The sequence below is a fragment of the Musca autumnalis genome, unplaced genomic scaffold, assembly GCF_047663935.1.
Source record: "Musca autumnalis isolate F117 unplaced genomic scaffold, ASM4766393v1 scaffold_2, whole genome shotgun sequence".
Classification (NCBI taxonomy): domain Eukaryota; kingdom Metazoa; phylum Arthropoda; class Insecta; order Diptera; family Muscidae; genus Musca; species Musca autumnalis.
Window position 1 is genome coordinate 200,449,192 of NW_027411755.1, and position 20,348 is coordinate 200,469,539.

At 30.4% G+C, this 20,348-nt stretch overlaps 1 protein-coding gene across 4 annotated transcripts in view; it reads left to right on the forward strand.

Moving 5' to 3' along the window:
* Nos (Nitric oxide synthase) overlaps nucleotides 1-20,348 on the forward strand; it is a 437,755-nt gene that overhangs the window by 297,684 nt on the left and 119,723 nt on the right. For all 4 annotated transcript variants that reach the window (XM_073970603.1, XM_073970600.1, XM_073970602.1 and 1 more), the window contains exons 11-13: nucleotides 8,914-9,058; nucleotides 15,631-15,735; nucleotides 19,354-19,418. In XM_073970603.1, the coding sequence (XP_073826704.1) occupies nucleotides 8,914-9,058; nucleotides 15,631-15,735; nucleotides 19,354-19,418 (315 nt within the window). The remainder of the gene's footprint in view (nucleotides 1-8,913; nucleotides 9,059-15,630; nucleotides 15,736-19,353; nucleotides 19,419-20,348) is intronic.

Consider the following 20,348-nt stretch of genomic DNA (forward strand, 5'->3'; position numbering starts at 1 on the left):
GAAGACCTAGTGGTCTTCTATAAGAAGACCTAGTGGTCTTCTATAAGAAGACCTAGTTGTCTTCTATAAGAAGACCATGTGGTCTTCTATAAGTTTACCTTGTGGTCTTCTATAAGAAGATCTTGTGGTCTTCTGTAAGAAAAACTTGTGACCTTCTATAAGATGGCCCTTGTAGTCCTTTATAGGAAGACTTTGTGGTCTTCTAAAAGTTCACCTTGTGGTCTTCTATAAGAAGACCCTGTGGTCTTCTATAAGAAGACCTTGGGGTCGTCTTCAATAACAAGAAGACCTATATGGCCTTCTATAAGAGGACGCTTGTGGTCTTCTATAAGAGGACGCTTGTGGTCTTCTATAAGAAGACCTTGTGGTCTTCTTTAAGAAGACCTTGTGGTCTTCTATAAGAAGACCTTGTGGTCTTCTATAAGAAAACCTTGTGGTCTTCTATAAGAAGACCTTGTGGTCTTCTATAAGAAGAACACATTGTGACATTTTATAAAAAGACCTTGTGGCCTTCTAAATGAAGGCCTTGTGGTCTTCCCGTTTTTTCTATAACTAGAAGATGTTTGTGATCTTCTATAACGAGAAGATTTGTTTTCTTCTAGAACAAGAAGACCTTGTGGTCTTCTAAAAAGGAGACCTTGTGGTCTTTTTTTTTAGATGACCTTGTGGTCTTTAATGAGAAGACCTTGTGTTCTTTAATGAGAAGACCTTGTGGTCTTCTATGAGAAGACCGTATGGTCTTCTATTATAAGACTATGTGGTCTTCTATATATGAAGACTTTTTTGTCGTCCATGAGAAGATTTTGTAAGAAGACCTCGTGGTCTTCTGCAGGAAGACTTTGTGCTCTTCTTTGAGAATACTTTATGGTCTTGTGTTACCTTCTATAGGAAGACCTTGTAATCCTCTACACAAACACCTTGTGGTCTTCTAAAAACTCCTCAGCAAATTATTTTTTCCAAAATCTGAACTTTAAAAACTTTAAAAGTGAATAGTAAAATGGCGCTAAATTATTGTTGAAAATTGACAGTGTAACTGGCCCGCTGACATCTAACCTCGCGCTGTTCCAGTGTGTTTTCTGGGCTATAAAAATAAAAACAATGTCCTATTTGCAATGAATGTTTTGAGAGCAACAATTTAGCTGTTTCCCTACAACATGCTGGTACTTGTGTCCTTTACATGAACATCATATGAATGAATGACTGACGGTGTTTTTTGCTTATAAAATCATCTATACGTCACAGTATTTTGTTGTAGAGAAGTACTTTATATACGTGTGTATGTGTGTGTGGTCTTTATCATTTTGACTCTGTTAAGCGGCTGTTGCCACTGCTGGCTCAGCCTGTTGTTGGTTTTGTAAATGACATGTTTTTGATGTTCTTGTAATTGTTTTCAAACAACAAAGCATTTTGAGTTTAGTACACAGTTCAGCAGTTATATTTTTCGGTTTTGTTGGCGGATTTTTTCGTTTCGTTTTGTTTTGATGTAGAACGGCGGACACAAAAGTCAACAGCAAACATCGACCTCGCCAACAACAACAGCAGTAAGCAAATGCCATCATAAATGGCTGTTGATGACGATGACAGAAATGTTGTTGATGTTTTGTTGTTTTAATGCCACAGGGCCCTTTGGGGAATCGCACATAGAGAGACAGGAGGACATGAAAATGAAATGTTGAGGAAAGTTTGTGATTTGATGAAAATTAGTTGTAAATCTGTGTTTTGAAGATTAAATGTGACTAAATGTTCAGCTGCATGCCGCGGATGTAAGTAGCCATGGCCTTGTGGATTATTTAGGAAGTTTGTTTTGTTTTTTTGCTATTCGCTTTTGGTAATAGCCTTGTAATCTTTGTGAAATCTTGGTATTCAATTAAAAATATGCTGCTATCTCTGTTGTAAAATGACTGACCACAGAAACTAATTACAAATATTAGGAAATGTTGGGAGAGGTAATAAGGCAAACGGGTAATACTTAAAGGCATACCACCATTATTCGTGATTTCCGTTAATAACAAGTAAAAATGTATCAGCCGGCTTTGCCGACAGATATATACCCTCAGCCTATGTGAATTGAAACTTTCATCTACGGACAGATGGGATGTATTTAGGGTCTTTTCAGTATTTTGTAGCCTTTTTTGGACATTTGAAGTTGCCGAGGAAAATGTGGATTACGATTAATGTTCAAAAGTGTTGCAAAAGAAGTACTTAAAGGAATGGACCGACATAGTCCATAATGGAAGTGGATATTATATTGGGAGTCATACCTTTTGGATAGATATCGCGCCCACTAGTCGTTTCAGTGGGTCATCGTTTAACTTTTGGACCAGTATGCCAGGAAGCATGGACTCGTCCACGAAAAACATAAAACAGGACCACAACTAACATCGTCAGTAAACATTTCAAAAGGATCTTTGAACAGACCTTAAACTGAACTTAGACACAAATGTTGGACTTTTGTGGGGAAGGTACCCTAAGGTATCTCCATTGTAGAAACTAAACCAAATTTGGACAAAAATCAAGTTTAGACAAAATTTGTTCAAGATCAGTTGATCAGTTCGAGAGTTACCGTGCTCTTCAGCCACAACATATGATGCCATAGGGTTGTTTTGACACCTTTCGGGCTGTTTTCTCAAGAAGTATGGGCTTTCCCCTGCAAAACTTTCACCATGGTAATTGAGGCAGCAAATGCAAGTTGCTTCAACAAAAATCAAAGTGACTCGAGAGCAGGTCTTAAAGTGAATTTATCCGAAATTTTGTGTGATAGGTACCCGAAGGAGTGGACAAATATAGTCCATATTCGAACCTGTAGTGCGATTCTGTAACTCCTTAACGACAAAATTAACGATGAATGTCGTTAGTTAACGATAATTTTCGGTAAGTGCTATTCTGTATACCAATTTTAACGATTTTTGCCGGTAAATTTTGTCGTTAATTACCGAAAATTATTGTTAAGTTAACAACCAAAATAAGTTGTAGTTAAGTCTTAACGACAGTACATTATTGCAATATTTTGCTGATTTCTTTTAAAAACGGCGTTTTTATATGAGCATATGTTATGTTAATGAGGAGGGCACACAAGGTAAATTCTGCCTTATTGAGAAAAATCTTCTTAAAGCGCTTGCAAAAGGGTTAACTATGTATGATAACATGGGTCAGCTTCGACACTGTTGTGCTTTCGCCAGACCAGATTTTATTGAAGCTGTATAAAGACCACCAAAGAGAAAGTTGTAGAACTTCGATTAACTTAACTTTCCCAGTCTTATTAATTAAAGAGGTAAATCGTAAGCTAACGCTTCAAAAGAACTCATGTGTGGTATTGTTATGTAAGATTTATATTATTTCCGTTAACACTATCTTTCTAAGAGGCGTTTGTTGGCTTTAATGTCGTATTGAAGCCAAAATGCTATAAGTTCGGATTTCCAAACTATAAGTCATGAGAAGTTCCATTTAATATGGGCGTGAAATGAATAAATCACTCAAATGGCGGTAACGTAGATCCACGAACGTCACCGAAGGGGCTTAATTATGTGAAACTTTAAAGTTCAATTTTTTCCTTTTTTTGAGCTGTTCAGAATTTTCGCACAAATCGCCACAACCCAAAATATGACCCTACCTTTATAGTTAGAAAAAATAAAACAGTGGTTCACATACATATAGGAGGGATTTCACCAAATTTATAATTTTTTAATCATGCATGTATAAAATACAATTCACTATAATAGGAAGTGACCTTTAGACCAATGATCCTTACATAAATCTGTTAAATATTTTTTTGCCAGTAATACGTTAAATATATGAATGTGTGGTAAACATAATTAATGCAGCTTCTGTTGCTTCACCAAAGACGGTGTAGATGCACACGCATATTTTTTTTTGTCTAAAAGACTAGTTCTTGTTCACTTCAAAACCATAAATTGGGGATATTCTATAATTTGTATCGCCGAACTATTACGGTGGAGGCTAATGACATATTTCTTCATATCCTGGAATAAAACCACCAAAATCTATGAGAATCATGCATTGTTCCTTTAACTCCTAGAAGAACTCACATACACACTTGACGTTTTTATACCCTCAGCCTTTAGGCTAAAGAGGGTATTTACACTTTGATACGACCAAAAATGTGCCTCATCGAAATAATGGTTTTAGACCCCAAGTATGTTTGTACGATATCCGTTTCAGACAATTTTGAGTAGATCTAGCAATGTCCGTCCGTCTGTCTGTCTGTCCGTCTGTCTGTCTGTCTGTCTGGCTGGCTGGTGCGCACGATAACTCTCGAACGGATCAATCGATTCGGTTCAAATTTTGGGTATCGAAATATTTTGTCCAGATTCGATTTAAGTTCGAAGATGGGCCATATAGGTCCACTCCTTCAGGTACCTCCCCCACAAATGTTCAAAAATTGTCGCAAAACTTGTGCGCACGATAACTCTTGTAGGGAATAACCGATTTGGTCCATACTTTGCACATCGTGTAATTTCTACCAAACTTAGATGAGGTTCCAATATGGACTCAATCGGTCCACTCCTTCGGGTACCTCCCACACAAAATTTCGGAAAAGTTCAGTTTAGGAGCTGCTCTCGAATCGCCTTGGTTTTTGTTTACGCAAGTTGTATTCGCTGTCCTCTATACGACGCTGTAAGTTTCATTAGGGGCAAGTCCATACTTCCTGAGAAAATAGCCTGAAAGTTACAAAAAACCCTATGACACCGTGTGTAGTGGTTGGAGCGCAAGATAACTCTCGAACGGATCTGCCGATTCGGTGGAAAATTTGGTTTTCGTTATATTTTGTCCAAACTTAGTTCAAGTTCAAAGATGGATTATATCGGTCCACTCCTTCCGGTACCTCCCCCACAAAAGTTCGAAAATGTTCGGAAAATTTGTGCGTACGATAACTCTTGAAGGGAGTAACCGATTTGGTCCATACTTTGCACATTATGAAATTTCCACGCGACTTAGATGAGGTTGGATTATGGACTCAATCGGTAAACTCCTTCGAGTACCTCCCACACAGAACTTCGAAAGGTTCAGTTTAGTAACTGCTCTCGAATCGCCTTGGTTTTTGTTGTAACATCTTGTATTTACTGTCCCCTATAGGAAGGTACAAGTTTCCTCAGGGGCAAGTCCATACTTCCTGAAAAAATAACCTGAACGTTGAAAAACAAACCCTATGACACCATGTTTATGGGTGGAAGCGCAAGATAATTCTCGAAAGGAAATGCCGATTCCGGCCAAAATTTGGCCTTCGTAATATTGTTTCCAAACTTACTTTAAGTTCGTAGATAAGCCATATCGGTCCACTCCTTCAGGTACTTACCCCATAAAAGTTCAAAAATATTCGGAAAAATTGTCCGCACGATAACTCTTGATGGGAGTGACCGATTTGGTCCATACTTTACACATTCTCATAATATCTACCAGATATAGATCAGGTTCGAATATGGACTATATTTGTCCACTCCATCCCGTACCTCCCACACAAAATTTTCGACAAGTTCACTTTAAGACCTGCTATTGAATCACTTTGATTTTTGTTGAAGCCACTTACATTCGCTGTCTCAATTACGATGGTAAAAGTTGTTTCAGGGGCAAGTCCATACTTCTTCAGAAAACAGCCCGAAGGGTGTATGGCACCCCAAGGTCTATGTCGGTCCATTCCTTTAAGTACCTTTTCCGCAAAATTTTTGAACTTTAATCCTAATCAACATTTTTGTCGGTTCATACGACCAACATTTTGAAACCCCCTAAATACTCCTACATAAGTTTTTTGCGAAAAAAGTGTTTAAATTTGCACAGGCTGAGGGTATATCTCTGTCGGCAAAGCCGACTGATACTTTTTTACTTGTTGAAGTTGAAGTTACTCCTGGGTTTCGCATTGTTGGGATACTTGTAGACACTTTTTGTATGCACCTTCCTTCCAAAACAAGATATTTTTCCTCCTTTGCGCGTTTTATATTCTGTATTTGCGAAGAAATAATGTTTTAATTTAAAAATACATTAATAAATATTAAAATATGTTATTTGACAATTTGTCTTTCCATCGATATTCGTCGGTATGTGCTAACGATTTTTACAATCGGTAACATAAAGTTACAGAATAGCACATTCGTTAACTCAACCGAATATTTTCGTTAAGTACCGATGTCGGTTCGTTATTAAAAAAAGTTACAGAATCGCACTACTGATCTATATCTGGTAGCTATATTAGGATGTGGAAAGTCGGTCGCTCCCTTCAAGAGTGCGAACAATTTTTTCGAAAATTTTTGAAATTTTGTGGGGGAGGTACCGGAAGGAGTGGATCGATATGGCTTATCTTCGAACTTAAACGATGTTTGGACAAATATTACGAAGGCCCAATTTTGGACCAAATCGGTTGATCCGTTCGGGAGTTATCTTGCCCTCCAACCACTACACACGGTTTCATATGGGTTTTTGCACCTTTCAGGCTATTTTCCCAGGAAGTATGGAATTGCCCCTGATAAGAGTTGTACCGTCGTATGGGGGGCAGTGAATACATGTTGTTACAAGAAAAATCAAAGCGATTCGAGAGCAGGTCCTAACATGAAATAATTCGAAATTTTGTGTTGGAGGTACCCGAAGGAGTGGACCGATTGAGTTCATATTAGAACCTCATTTAAGTCTGGTAAAAGGTTCACGATGTGCAAAGTATGGACCACATCGGTTACTTCCTTCAAGAGTTATCGTGCGCACAAATTTTCCGAACATTTCCGAACTTTTGTGGGGAAGGTACCGGAAGGAGTGAACCGATATAACCCATCTTCGAAGTTGAACTAAGTTTGGACAAAATATTACGAAAGCCAAATTTTGGACCGAATCGGTTGATCCGTTCGAGAGTTATCGTGCGCTCCACCCAGCCAGACAGACAGACGGACGGACAGACATTGCTAAATCGACTACAAATTGTCTGAAACACATTTCGTCTAAACATACTTGGGGTCTAAAACCATTATTTCGACGAGGCACAGTTTGCCCGTATGAAAGTGTATATACCCTCGTTAGCATAAATGCTGAGGGTATAAAAAAATCTTAAACTTTACATGTTGCAAATTTTGTGTGGGAGATACCCTAAGGAGTGGTACGATGTACGTTCCATATTTGGACGTAATCTAAGTATGTACGCGAGTGTTCTGTTAGGCACAACCAAGTTAGTGCCGGCAGATTTTTTGGAGCTCCAGGGCCATTATCTCAAAAGTATGGACTTGACTCCGAAAAATAAAACAGCGTCAAGGAAAAGAATACAAAGTCAAAATTTCGATTTTAAAAAAAAATGTGCCGTTTATTGACCATTAATCGGTCAAAAAAAATTTTAAGAAAATTCTCTTATTTGAAGACAAAATTTTGAAGTATTCAATAAACTCACAAAAATATATGAAGACTGAACACCAAATTTCTGTAATTTTGGGTGGATAATGTGGCTAAAACTTTAAAAACCCGAGAATTGATCGGTACCGTTCCACGGGGGTTATATCAAAACGTGGACCAATACCAACAATTCTCTGTAAAAATATTTCGCAAGACCTGGCGAAGACTAAATACCAAATATCAGCTACATTGGTTGTTTAATGTGGCTAAAACCTTGAAAATACCGAAAATCGGACGATACCGTTCTATTGGAGCTATAGCAAAACGTGGACCTATGCACATAATTTTTATCAGAAAAGTTTTTTTTGATCCATTGGGAACCCTAATGCAAAATTTCGGCGCATTTGGGCGTGAAACATATGTAAAATCTTCAAAATTCCGAAAATCGGGAGGTACCGTTAAATGGGGTCTATATCAAAACGTGGACCTCTGTCCAAAATTTTAACGGAAAAGTTTTTTGTAAAGTGAAAACCCGCATCTTAAAATTCAACCAATTTGGTTGATAAGTTTAGCTAAAATATTCAAAATACCGAAACATTAAGAAGTACCGTTGCATGGGGACTATCCCAAAACGTGGACCGACCTTCCCAATTTTTTGCTCTCGACATTGTCAGTGAACAATAAGTATTTATACCGAAATTCATCTGTCAACGCCAACTCCTTTTATATTTGGCCACCGTTTATTTGAACTTGCGACATAATGCAGCGTTTTTTTTTGAGATTATGCGCCATTATCTCGGGAACTATGGACTTGCCCTTGAAAAAAATTACAATGACGTAGCGGAGGCCGAACATCCTGTTACAAAAAATTTCATAACGATTCGTGAGGTGTCACTAAACTGCACTTATTTCAAATTTTGTGTGGGAGGTACCTGAAGGAGTGGACCGATATAATCCATATTCGAACCTGATGTATGCCTAGAGGTAGTATTACCATATGCAAAGTTTGGTTCAATTCGGTTACTCCCTTCGAGAGTTTTCGTGCGCACAAGTTTTGCGACATTTTTGAACATTTGTGGGGGAGGTACCTGAAGGAGTGGACCTATATGACCCATCTTCGAACTTAAATCAAATCTGGACAAAATAGTTCGATACCCAAAATTTGAGTTATCGTGCGCACCAGCCAGCCAGACAGACAGACAGACGGACATTGCTAGATCTACTCAAAATTGTCTGAAACGGATATCGTACAGACATACTTGGGGTCTAAAACCATTATTTTGATGAGGCACATTTTTGGTATGAGGGTATAAAAAACGCATCCAAATATGGAAAATTGTAGTTTTTGGCTTATTTTATCATAATTATAATTATAGTTATTATCAGAAATTATCAAAAGAATCAACAGCACGCAATGTTCGACCGTCAACTGTATTATTATGCTCTACTCCAGTACAGCTGAAATGCAGTAGATGAAAGTTGTCTCTTTAAATCTATAATTCATCATTCGATTCCCACTTTGATAAATAATTGCAATTCCAGATTTTTTCATATCATTCATTTTAAAACGTTCTGTTTTCTTATTTATTTCAGGGCTGTGAAATTTACATCGAAATTATTTGGCCGTGCTTTATCGAAACGCATCAAAGCCACCGTTTTGTATGCAACAGAAACTGGAAAGTCCGAACAATATGCCAAACAATTGTGCGAATTATTGGGGCATGCATTCAATGCTCAGGTAAGTGAAAAACAGATTTTTCTGTTCATCCTAAAAGAAAACAAAACAACAGAAATATTTTATTATTCCGCATACACAAAGTAACTGAAAAAACAACTAAAGGCCGGAACAGAATAAATCGTCGCTTGCTTTGCTTGCTTCCCCAAATGTCACATTATAAAGGAATGCCAGAGCCTCTTTGCAAATCCGCGTTCCCCTTTAGGAGGCTCCGGCATTCCTTTATAATTTGACATTTCGGAAGCAAGCAAAGCAAGCGGCGATTGATTCTGTTCTGGCCTTAAGAAAGTATCAGTCAGCTGGGCTGGCGGAGATATACCTTCAGCATCAGAATAAAAATGGAGCAAATTTGAGATTCGTATCCAACACAAAGACCAAAATTGTAGCCAACACAATAACTAACAACTCTCTAGTACATAGCAAAAGTATTGGAATGTTCCTTCAGGCAGTTTTTGCCTTGAGAAAGTGCATATTTTTCGGAAAATATCGATAAATGACACTGTGTTACAAAAGTTGACCAAAAAAATATTCAAGCGTTCTGTTACAAATTTTTATCTTGTTGGGGTCCATTGACAACGAAAATGCCTTTGGTTCGTTTTATTATTTTATGTGAATTGAACCTGTTATCGTGCTCTACAGCCACTACATATGGTGCCATAGGGGTTTTTAAACGTCTCGGTCGGTTTTCTGTAGAAGTATAGACTTGCTCCTGAGAAAGCCTTTACCGTCGTAATGGAGGCAGCGAATACAAGTTGCTTCAACAAAAATCGTAGGGATTCGAGAGCAGGTCTTAAGGCGTTACCTCTACTTGTCACTTTCAAAAAATCGAAAAAAATTATTGGTTTATTTTGTAGTACAGGTAGTACATAGTATGCCGCAAAAATCGGAGCAAAATTGCCTGAGATATGAGCATTGAAAGGGAACAATTTATTGTGATTTGTATGTAGCATGGAAACTTTAAACACGTGTTTCTCGAAATTGCATTTTTTAAGTCGGTGCCAACGATAGCTCGAAAATGAATTGACCGATCTTCGTAGGGTTTGGTGAGCTTGTTATATACATAAAACTTGTATTTAAGCTAGACAGATTTTTTTAAAATAAAAATTGTCCGGTTTTTGGACAAGAAACAACGGCCAATTTTTTCGTTAAAATCGAAATTTTGACTTTGACAGCTCAATTTTTTTTGATCGATTTTTAAAATTCTGTTTCGCTTAAAGACTATATTATTAGGTTCTTAAAATGGCCACAAAAATATATCGCAAGATCGGCCCATCCGTTTTCGAGCTACCGTTGGCACCAAAAAGGAAAAAAAACACTGTTACAAAAAAGGGGTTTCGTAGGTAGCCATTTACCAAGAGACTATGCAATATTTTTCAACAGTAAAAATTCCAAAAGTAGTATAACATGAGCTCTTTCGGAAGAAAGAAAGACCGACATAAAAATATTGGTAGTTTAAAAAAAAAAATTCATGAAAAATTAGTTTTTTTTGGTCTGCACACTTGAGATAATCCCTTAAAGTAAACTTATGAGAAATTTTGTGTGTGAGGTACCCGAAGGAGTAGACGCATGAAGGGAGTAGCCGATTTGGTCCAAAGTTTGCACATCGTGAAATTTCTACCAAGCTTAGATGAGGGTCCAATATGGACTCAATCGGTTCACGCCTTCGGGTACTTCCCACACAAAATTTCGGAAAAGTTCAGTTTCGGACTTGTTCTCGAATCGTTTTGATTTTTGTTGTAGCATCTTGTATTCACGGCCCCCCTTACGGCGGTACAAGTTTTATCAGGGGCAAAACCCTACTTCCTGAGAAAATAGCCTTATAGGTGCAAAAAAAAAAACCCTATGACACCGTGTGTAGTGTTTGGAGCGCAAGATGACATTTTGGAACTTTTGTGGGGGAGGTACCTGAAGAAGAGAGACCCCAGTATGTTTGGACGAAATGTGTTTCGGACAATTTGGCTGGTGCGCACGATAACTCTCGAACGGATGAACCGATTTGGTCCAAAATGTGGCCTTCGTAATATTTTGTGCAAACTTAGTTTAATTTCGAAGATTAGCCATATCGGTCCACTCCTTCAGGTACCTCCCCAAAAAAGTTCAAAAATATAGATATAGATCAGTTTCGAATACGGACTATATCTTTTTTTGTTCACCCCGAAGGATAAATTCACTTTAAGACCTGCTCCCGAATCACTTTGAGTTTTGTTGAAGCATCTTGCATTCTTTGCCTCAATTAGGACAGTAAAAGTTTTTTCAGAGGCAAGTCCATATTTTTTGATAAAACAGCCCGAAAGGAGAAAAAAGCCCTATAGCACCATGCGTAGTGACTGTAGAGCTCGAACCGAATACTGCGTTCATCCACACTTTGGATATCGTAATATTTTTTCAAATATTAGATGAAATTCGAAGGTAGTGCTTATGGTCCACTGCTTCCGGTATCTCTCCTACAAAAGTTCGAAAATATTCGCTAAAATGATAGGCGCAATATCTCACAAACGTAGCAACCGATTTGGTCCAAATTTTCGATCTCGGAATATTTTGTCCAAGCTTAGTTTATGTTAAAATTTGGGCCCTATCGGCCCAATCTTTGGGGTACCACCCATACAAATGTTCAACATATTTGTGTAGTTAAGGGTCTGTTCGAGGATCCTTTAGACATTTTTACCGAAGGTTTTCCTAGTGGCCCGTTGTTATGCTTGTCGTAGGCTAGTATGGTAGAAAAGTATTTCAATCCACACAGGCTGAGGGTATATCAGCAAAAATGTCTAAAATCGTCTTTTCCATTTCAAAAAAATCAAAAAAATTTTTGATACTACATTAATGATTTTTGGTACATAGATTAAGAAAAAAATCGTCATTCCAAATCTGTTTTCGTTACCAACTTTGATCGTTGCGCGCAAAAGATATGACCGTTTTAGTTATGCTAATTATAAAAAAATCTAAAAAACGCGGCTTAATATAGTAACTGTTATATCCTATTATTGTTAACTGAATTCGCACCCTTTGCGATGATGCAAAAAAATTCGAAAAGTTTCAATGGATTCGCTAAAAATTAAATTTGTTAAATAATTTCACGCTTATACTTACAAAAAAATATACATATATAAAATTATAGCAGCATCCAGACATTGTGAGGAATAAAATGAAACCTAAGTCGTGAAGTTTGGACCTATAGTATTCACGTTATTTGCAAAAATACAAAGAAAATATGACGAAAACAATAAAAATCATGTTATTCTAATTTTATTTTTTTATGGTTTTATAGGAAATGTTGAAGAAAAAATGTTTGAGTTCTTCGTCATTTTCGTCCAAATTTCACGCAATAATGAACATATTCCGTTGCAACAAATTTTTCGATTATAGTTTTCCTATTGGCGAATATTCTTAGAACATTATATTAAATCACAAGGAATTCCAATTGTGGCATAACATTAAAATAATGTTATATTGAATATTACAACATTTGAAACGCATATAAACCGCGTAATAGTGGAAATCACAAGATGCGCTCCAATTTTCCAAAACAGCGAATCAATCCCTCTTATTTAATATACATTTTGTGAAATTCCATTTGGCGACCACGATGTAGCATCGGTTGCATGTTAAGGTGCAAAAAACAGTAAAATGCCCATAATTTCCACGAAGTACATTTGCATTTTATGCACATCCGATTTCAATGATCACCATTAAAAAATACATCATCCTATGTCATTTCAATGCGATCCATCAAGAACCGTGGATGTAGAATCGCACTCAGTTTTTAGAAAAAACCTATTATATCTCCGGATTCGCGAACGTTTTTCAATATCTGTTTTCGCGTATTTTAAATATGCGTTTCGCTCTATTTATCTAAGTAGTAATAACACATCTAAAACCCGTCTAAATACGCGATATTTTCAAAAACATTTTTTGCAGATTTTCGAAATTTGAGGGGTATCATATCCGCCGATCTAGTGGATGGATTTAGACGCGCAAAGGCTTGTTAGATTCAGAACGTAAAAAAACTAAATTCACGCGGGTTTCCACTGAAATCGAATGACATTTGTAAATTTTGAATCCAAAAAACTGTTTTTTTTAGAAATATTTGTTTGATTGTTGTGAACCTTTGAAGGCTACACAAAAAAATGCGTAATCGCGAGTACTACAATCTCATAATCAGTTTTTAAATGAGTACAGTTGCGCGTCCCGATTAGAGCAAAAATTAAAAAAACCCAATTTTTCAGTCTTTAAAATGTCAGCATCAGTTTGAGATTGATGCATTGGTTATATTAAAAAATTATACATTAGAAACTTCATCTATGAAGTGTATTCTTTAACTTCTTCTTTGAACATTATACTCTACATTGTATTGTAAAGCCACTAATTAAAAATTGACTTAAAAAACTCGTTTCCTTCAACGATTTTTTCCTCTTTTTTTACATTAATATGACCACAGCTTCCGCTCAAAGTATAATTTTAAGAAATCCATCGGTGAATCGTGCTAAAACAGTTTATTTTAAATACATGCGTTCAAAAGTTATGGTATATCACAACAATTCGCGATATATATATAATACCCCATATATGATATATATATAATACCCCATACCTCAGTTTCAACATAAGTAAATTTCTACAAAAAGGCCGATATCTCTGTCGGCAAAGCCGACTGATACTTTTTTACCTGTTAATTAATATTGACAACTGATTATTCTGTGAGCAAGTAAAAATTTAATGCTCGGTCGCACCGAACTTTATTATATCCCCTACCATGAAATATGCTGACCTCAAATGGAATAATTTGTTTCCTTTCCTGTCCACGATACCAGTCGGAGACGTTTTTTGAACACTAAGACCTCCAAATAGCAAATTACAACCAATTCGAACCGAAAATGTAGAAAAAAACCTCAAAATAACTGAAATAGGGAGGTACCGTAATATGAGGGCTATACCGAAACCTGGACCTAAGACCACAATTTTTGGCGGAGAAGGTTTTTGATCATTTAGAACTCCAAATGGCAAATTACAACCAATTCGGGCCGAAAATGTTGATAAAATCTTCAAAATACCTGAAATCGGGAGGTATCGTAATATAAGAGCTATACCGAAACCAGGACCTAAGACCACAATTTTTGGCGCAGAAGGTTTTTGACCATAGGAAAAACTGGACCTATATTGATTTTTGGTTAATGTATTTTTTACTTATTTTTAGCATATACTGAAAAAATCAGATTGATCCGACGATTATAAATATTTTTGTCGCACCTTTCCATACAAGTCGGACCACTGTGCAATGGTGTAATTGTAATTTGCGTGTCTCATGAGTGGCCGTTGTGACGCATGATGTATTTATCGTTTCATACTTAGCTGGCATATTTCTCATACGCACCGTGGTCAAAGATAGCAATACTCGTACATGGTCTGGAGATTTTATATTTTTTGAAGTTCAAAGCACATTAAACGCGTTGCTCAGCCGTTCCAGAAGTAGATAATTAAAACAGCTAACAATAAATCTCTCACTGACAACCTCTGTGTCTATGAATGTTTCTAAAATCGTTTGCTTAAGTATTGTCTGCGATCTATCTTCTAATAAAAATTACATATATCTATTCTGACATGTGACATATTATTACTTACATTATAAATAATTGTCCCGACACCAATGATTTGTGGGGGAGATAACATTAAATTGCCGACAACACTTCATGACGATGATGACGAATTGTAATAACATTGGCTTCTATTGTGACACATTTTTGTGAGCTTTGTGTACTCACAAACACACCGGGGAGGACAACAAGTCAAAGACAAAACAAACACAAAGGCAAAAATGAAAAAGCAAAATTATAGCCATCAGTTTGAGAAGACAAATTTAATAAGATTTGTATCGCTGACTCAGCAGGTCTTCCCTGCCGTGGGCACATTTCAAATTAATAAATTGACTTATGTCAGACATGGTTATTGTTGTTATTTTTATTTTTATTTTTTTGGATGGATGTTTTGAGTGGACTTAAAGCATAAGAGGTGATTTGTTGTTAAATATGTTTAAAGGTGCATATTTAAATTGATATTTTCACGACAAAATGTTGATACTTTAAAACGTAGCTGTGGCAGAAAAACACCAGCTCAGTGGTCCAAGGTATTGTATTTTTCGCCATATTTATGGTCTTATATGGAGAGAATAGCTGGATTTTTGTATCATAAACCTATTGCAGTTCTGCTATGTATCCAAATTAACACGCTTAGGTACATTTCAAAGTCTTTTTCTAAAGAAATCTAGTTATAAGAGCGCAGGTTATTCGTCAGCAGTCATATTAACTGTTACTTTGGCCATAGTTAAGCGTTCATTAAGACTTAACTAAAACCTTAATAGCAGTCAATCACATTAACATCAGAACATAATTCTCTAATCACTTTTATCGTTTACTTTACTCTCACGATACATTTCCTTCTAATGTATACCCCTTCTCATCTGCTCAACTTGGATTAGTTGTGGGCATTGATGACGGCAAATGCTTACCAAATTTTATATCCCCCCATTAATTAGTTTTAGTGCCGAAATAGAAATAAATGTGCCCGCTTATTTATCATTTCAGCTCTACTGCATGGCTGACTATGATGTTTCATCGATTGAACACGAGGCTCTTCTAATTGTGGTGGCCTCCACATTTGGTAATGGTGATCCACCGGAAAATGGAGAGGTAAGTAGTTGATTGATTGATGCTATTATGTTGGTTGGTTCAAATATGTTGCAAAAATTAATTGAATTGTTATTATGGCTATTGTATAAATGTGGGCTGGCCAATCAATTGGAAATCGTGGTGATAAGTAGTTTTGATACGCAGGATTGTTTTCGGATTCGGATGGAATTGACATACATTTCAAGTGACGATGAGATTTGGGAGAAAGTTTCTAAACTCACTCACTCAATATTCCTTTAAGATATAAAATATTAAAATATTTAATATTTAATATTTAATATTTAATATTTAATATTTAATATTTAATATTTAATATTTAATATTTAATATTTAATATTTAATATTTAATATTTAATATTTAATATTTAATATTTAATATTTAATATTTAATATTTAATATTTAATATTTAATATTTAATATTTAATATTTAATATTTAATATTTAATATTTAATATTTAATATTTAATATTTAATATTTAATATTTAATATTTAATATTTAATATTTAATATTTAATATTTAATATTTAATATTTAATATTTAATATTTAATATTTAATATTTAATATTTAATATTTAATATTTAATATTTAATATTTAATATTTAATATTTAATATTTAATATTTAATATTTAATATTTAATATTTAATATTTAATATTTAATATTTAATATTTAATATTTAATATTTAATATTTAATATTTAATATTTAATATTTAATATTTAATATTTAATATTTAATATTTAATATTTAATATTTAATATTTAATATTTAATATTTAATATTTAATATTTAATATTTAATATTTAATATTTAATATTTAATATTTAATATTTAATATTTAATATTTAATATTTAATATTTAATATTTAATATTTAATATTTAATATTTAATATTTAATATTTAATATTTAATATTTAATATTTAATATTTAATATTTAATATTTAATATTTAATATTTAATATTTAATATTTAATATTTAATATTTAATATTTAATATTTAATATTTAATATTTAATATTTAATATTTAATATTTAATATTTAATATTTAATATTTAATATTTAATATTTAATATTTAATATTTAATATTTAATATTTAATATTTAATATTTAATATTTAATATTTAATATTTAATATTTAATATTTAATATTTAATATTTAATATTTAATATTTAATATTTAATATTTAATATTTAATATTTAATATTTAATATTTAATATTTAATATTTAATATTTAATATTTAATATTTAATATTTAATATTTAATATTTAATATTTAATATTTAATATTTAATATTTAATATTTAATATTTAATATTTAATATTTAATATTTAATATTTAATATTTAATATTTAATATTTAATATTTAATATTTAATATTTAATATTTAATATTTAATATTTAATATTTAATATTTAATATTTAATATTTAATATTTAATATTTAATATTTAATATTTAATATTTAATATTTAATATTTAATATTTAATATTTAATATTTAATATTTAATATTTAATATTTAATATTTAATATTTAATATTTAATATTTAATATTTAATATTTAATATTTAATATTTAATATTTAATATTTAATATTTAATATTTAATATTTAATATTTAATATTTAATATTTAATATTTAATATTTAATATTTAATATTTAATATTTAATATTTAATATTTAATATTTAATATTTAATATTTAATATTTAATATTTAATATTTAATATTTAATATTTAATATTTAATATTTAATATTTAATATTTAATATTTAATATTTAATATTTAATATTTAATATTTAATATTTAATATTTAATATTTAATATTTAATATTTAATATTTAATATTTAATATTTAATATTTAATATTTAATATTTAATATTTAATATTTAATATTTAATATTTAATATTTAATATTTAATATTTAATATTTAATATTTAATATTTAATATTTAATATTTAATATTTAATATTTAATATTTAATATTTAATATTTAATATTTAATATTTAATATTTAATATTTAATATTTAATATTTAATATTTAATATTTAATATTTAATATTTAATATTTAATATTTAATATTTAATATTTAATATTTAATATTTAATATTTAATATTTAATATTTAATATTTAATATTTAATATTTAATATTTAATATTTAATATTTAATATTTAATATTTAATATTTAATATTTAATATTTAATATTTAATATTTAATATTTAATATTTAATATTTAATATTTAATATTTAATATTTAATATTTAATATTTAATATTTAATATTTAATATTTAATATTTAATATTTAATATTTAATATTTAATATTTAATATTTAATATTTAATATTTAATATTTAATATTTAATATTTAATATTTAATATTTAATATTTAATATTTAATATTTAATATTTAATATTTAATATTTAATATTTAATATTTAATATTTAATATTTAATATTTAATATTTAATATTTAATATTTAATATTTAATATTTAATATTTAATATTTAATATTTAATATTTAATATTTAATATTTAATATTTAATATTTAATATTTAATATTTAATATTTAATATTTAATATTTAATATTTAATATTTAATATTTAATATTTAATATTTAATATTTAATATTTAATATTTAATATTTAATATTTAATATTTAATATTTAATATTTAATATTTAATATTTAATATTTAATATTTAATATTTAATATTTAATATTTAATATTTAATATTTAATATTTAATATTTAATATTTAATATTTAATATTTAATATTTAATATTTAATATTTAATATTTAATATTTAATATTTAATATTTAATATTTAATATTTAATATTTAATATTTAATATTTAATATTTAATATTTAATATTTAATATTTAATATTTAATATTTAATATTTAATATTTAATATTTAATATTTAATATTTAATATTTAATATTTAATATTTAATATTTAATATTTAATATTTAATATTTAATATTTAATATTTAATATTTAATATTTAATATTTAATATTTAATATTTAATATTTAATATTTAATATTTAATATTTAATATTTAATATTTAATATTTAATATTTAATATTTAATATTTAATATTTAATATTTAATATTTAATATTTAATATTTAATATTTAATATTTAATATTTAATATTTAATATTTAATATTTAATATTTAATATTTAATATTTAATATTTAATATTTAATATTTAATATTTAATATTTAATATTTAATATTTAATATTTAATATTTAATATTTAATATTTAATATTTAATATTTAATATTTAATATTTAATATTTAATATTTAATATTTAATATTTAATATTTAATATTTAATATTTAATATTTAATATTTAATATTTAATATTTAATATTTAATATTTAATATTTAATATTTAATATTTAATATTTTATATATCTTATATTTCATTTATCATTTGATTATTACAATTTTATATATTTAATTCTTTTTTGAACATATCAAAATTATATTATTTGTTATGAAAAGCTTCCAAACTAAGCATCACACTTTTAAGTTTAATAACGACTACTCGTTTATTTATAATAATTTTCTATTTTTTCTCTTCAGCTTTTCTCCCAAGATTTATATGCCATGAGAGTTCAAGAATCAGGAGAAAGTGGAAAAGATTCCAGGTAAGTTGTAACTTAAAATTTTAATCGTTTTGAATTCCAAGTACTTTGCAAACCTTTTCAATCATCCTCCACAATTTGAAAGAATTTCCCTTGAAAACATCCTTCTTTCTCTTTCATTATTAATTAATAATTGTATTCGAAACTAATTCCTAATATTAGAATTAATTGGAAAAGTTATTCTTCTTCATGGCCTTGAATTACCAATTAAGAAAATTATATTTGCCTTCATCCTACTTTCTATCGATTAAAATTCCAGACAAGAAATGTTTGCATTACTGATTGGATTAAAAATTCAAGACGACAAGTCATACTTTCCAATTATACTCAATAAATATGTGAAATCATTCACCCTCGCCTCAGTCGCCCTTGAACTGACTACAATACTCGAATACGAAATAGTTTTACAAAAATCGTGAGGTATTGAAGCGTATTCTAACAGAAATATTTTAACCAAAATTTGATTGTAAAAGGATTACAAAGCAAAAACAAAACAAAACAAACAAAAAAATGTTTGCAATACTTTGTCATGTTAAACAGTGAAAAGAAGGATTGTCATTAAAGGTCGTTTTATTTTTATACCAAAATTTCGTAGAAAACTGAACAATATTTTGACAATGTGGGAAAACGATCTTCTCAGGTGAAATTGGGATTAAAGGTCGTTTTATTTTTCTATCAAAAGTTCATCGAAAACTGAACAATATTTTGATAATATTGGAAAACGATCTTCTCAGGTGAAATTTGGTTCATTATTATACTTCAAAATCTCCTTTCTCCTTCGACTTTGAATATTGAAATTTAATTCTCATCCAAATAGTCGACCAACATTTTAATTCCTATAAGAAAAATTTGCAACCAAAAATCCTATTCTATCACAACACCCGTTTCACTTATCCTTTCACAAGTCAAGAGGGAGATAAAGAGAGTGTGACT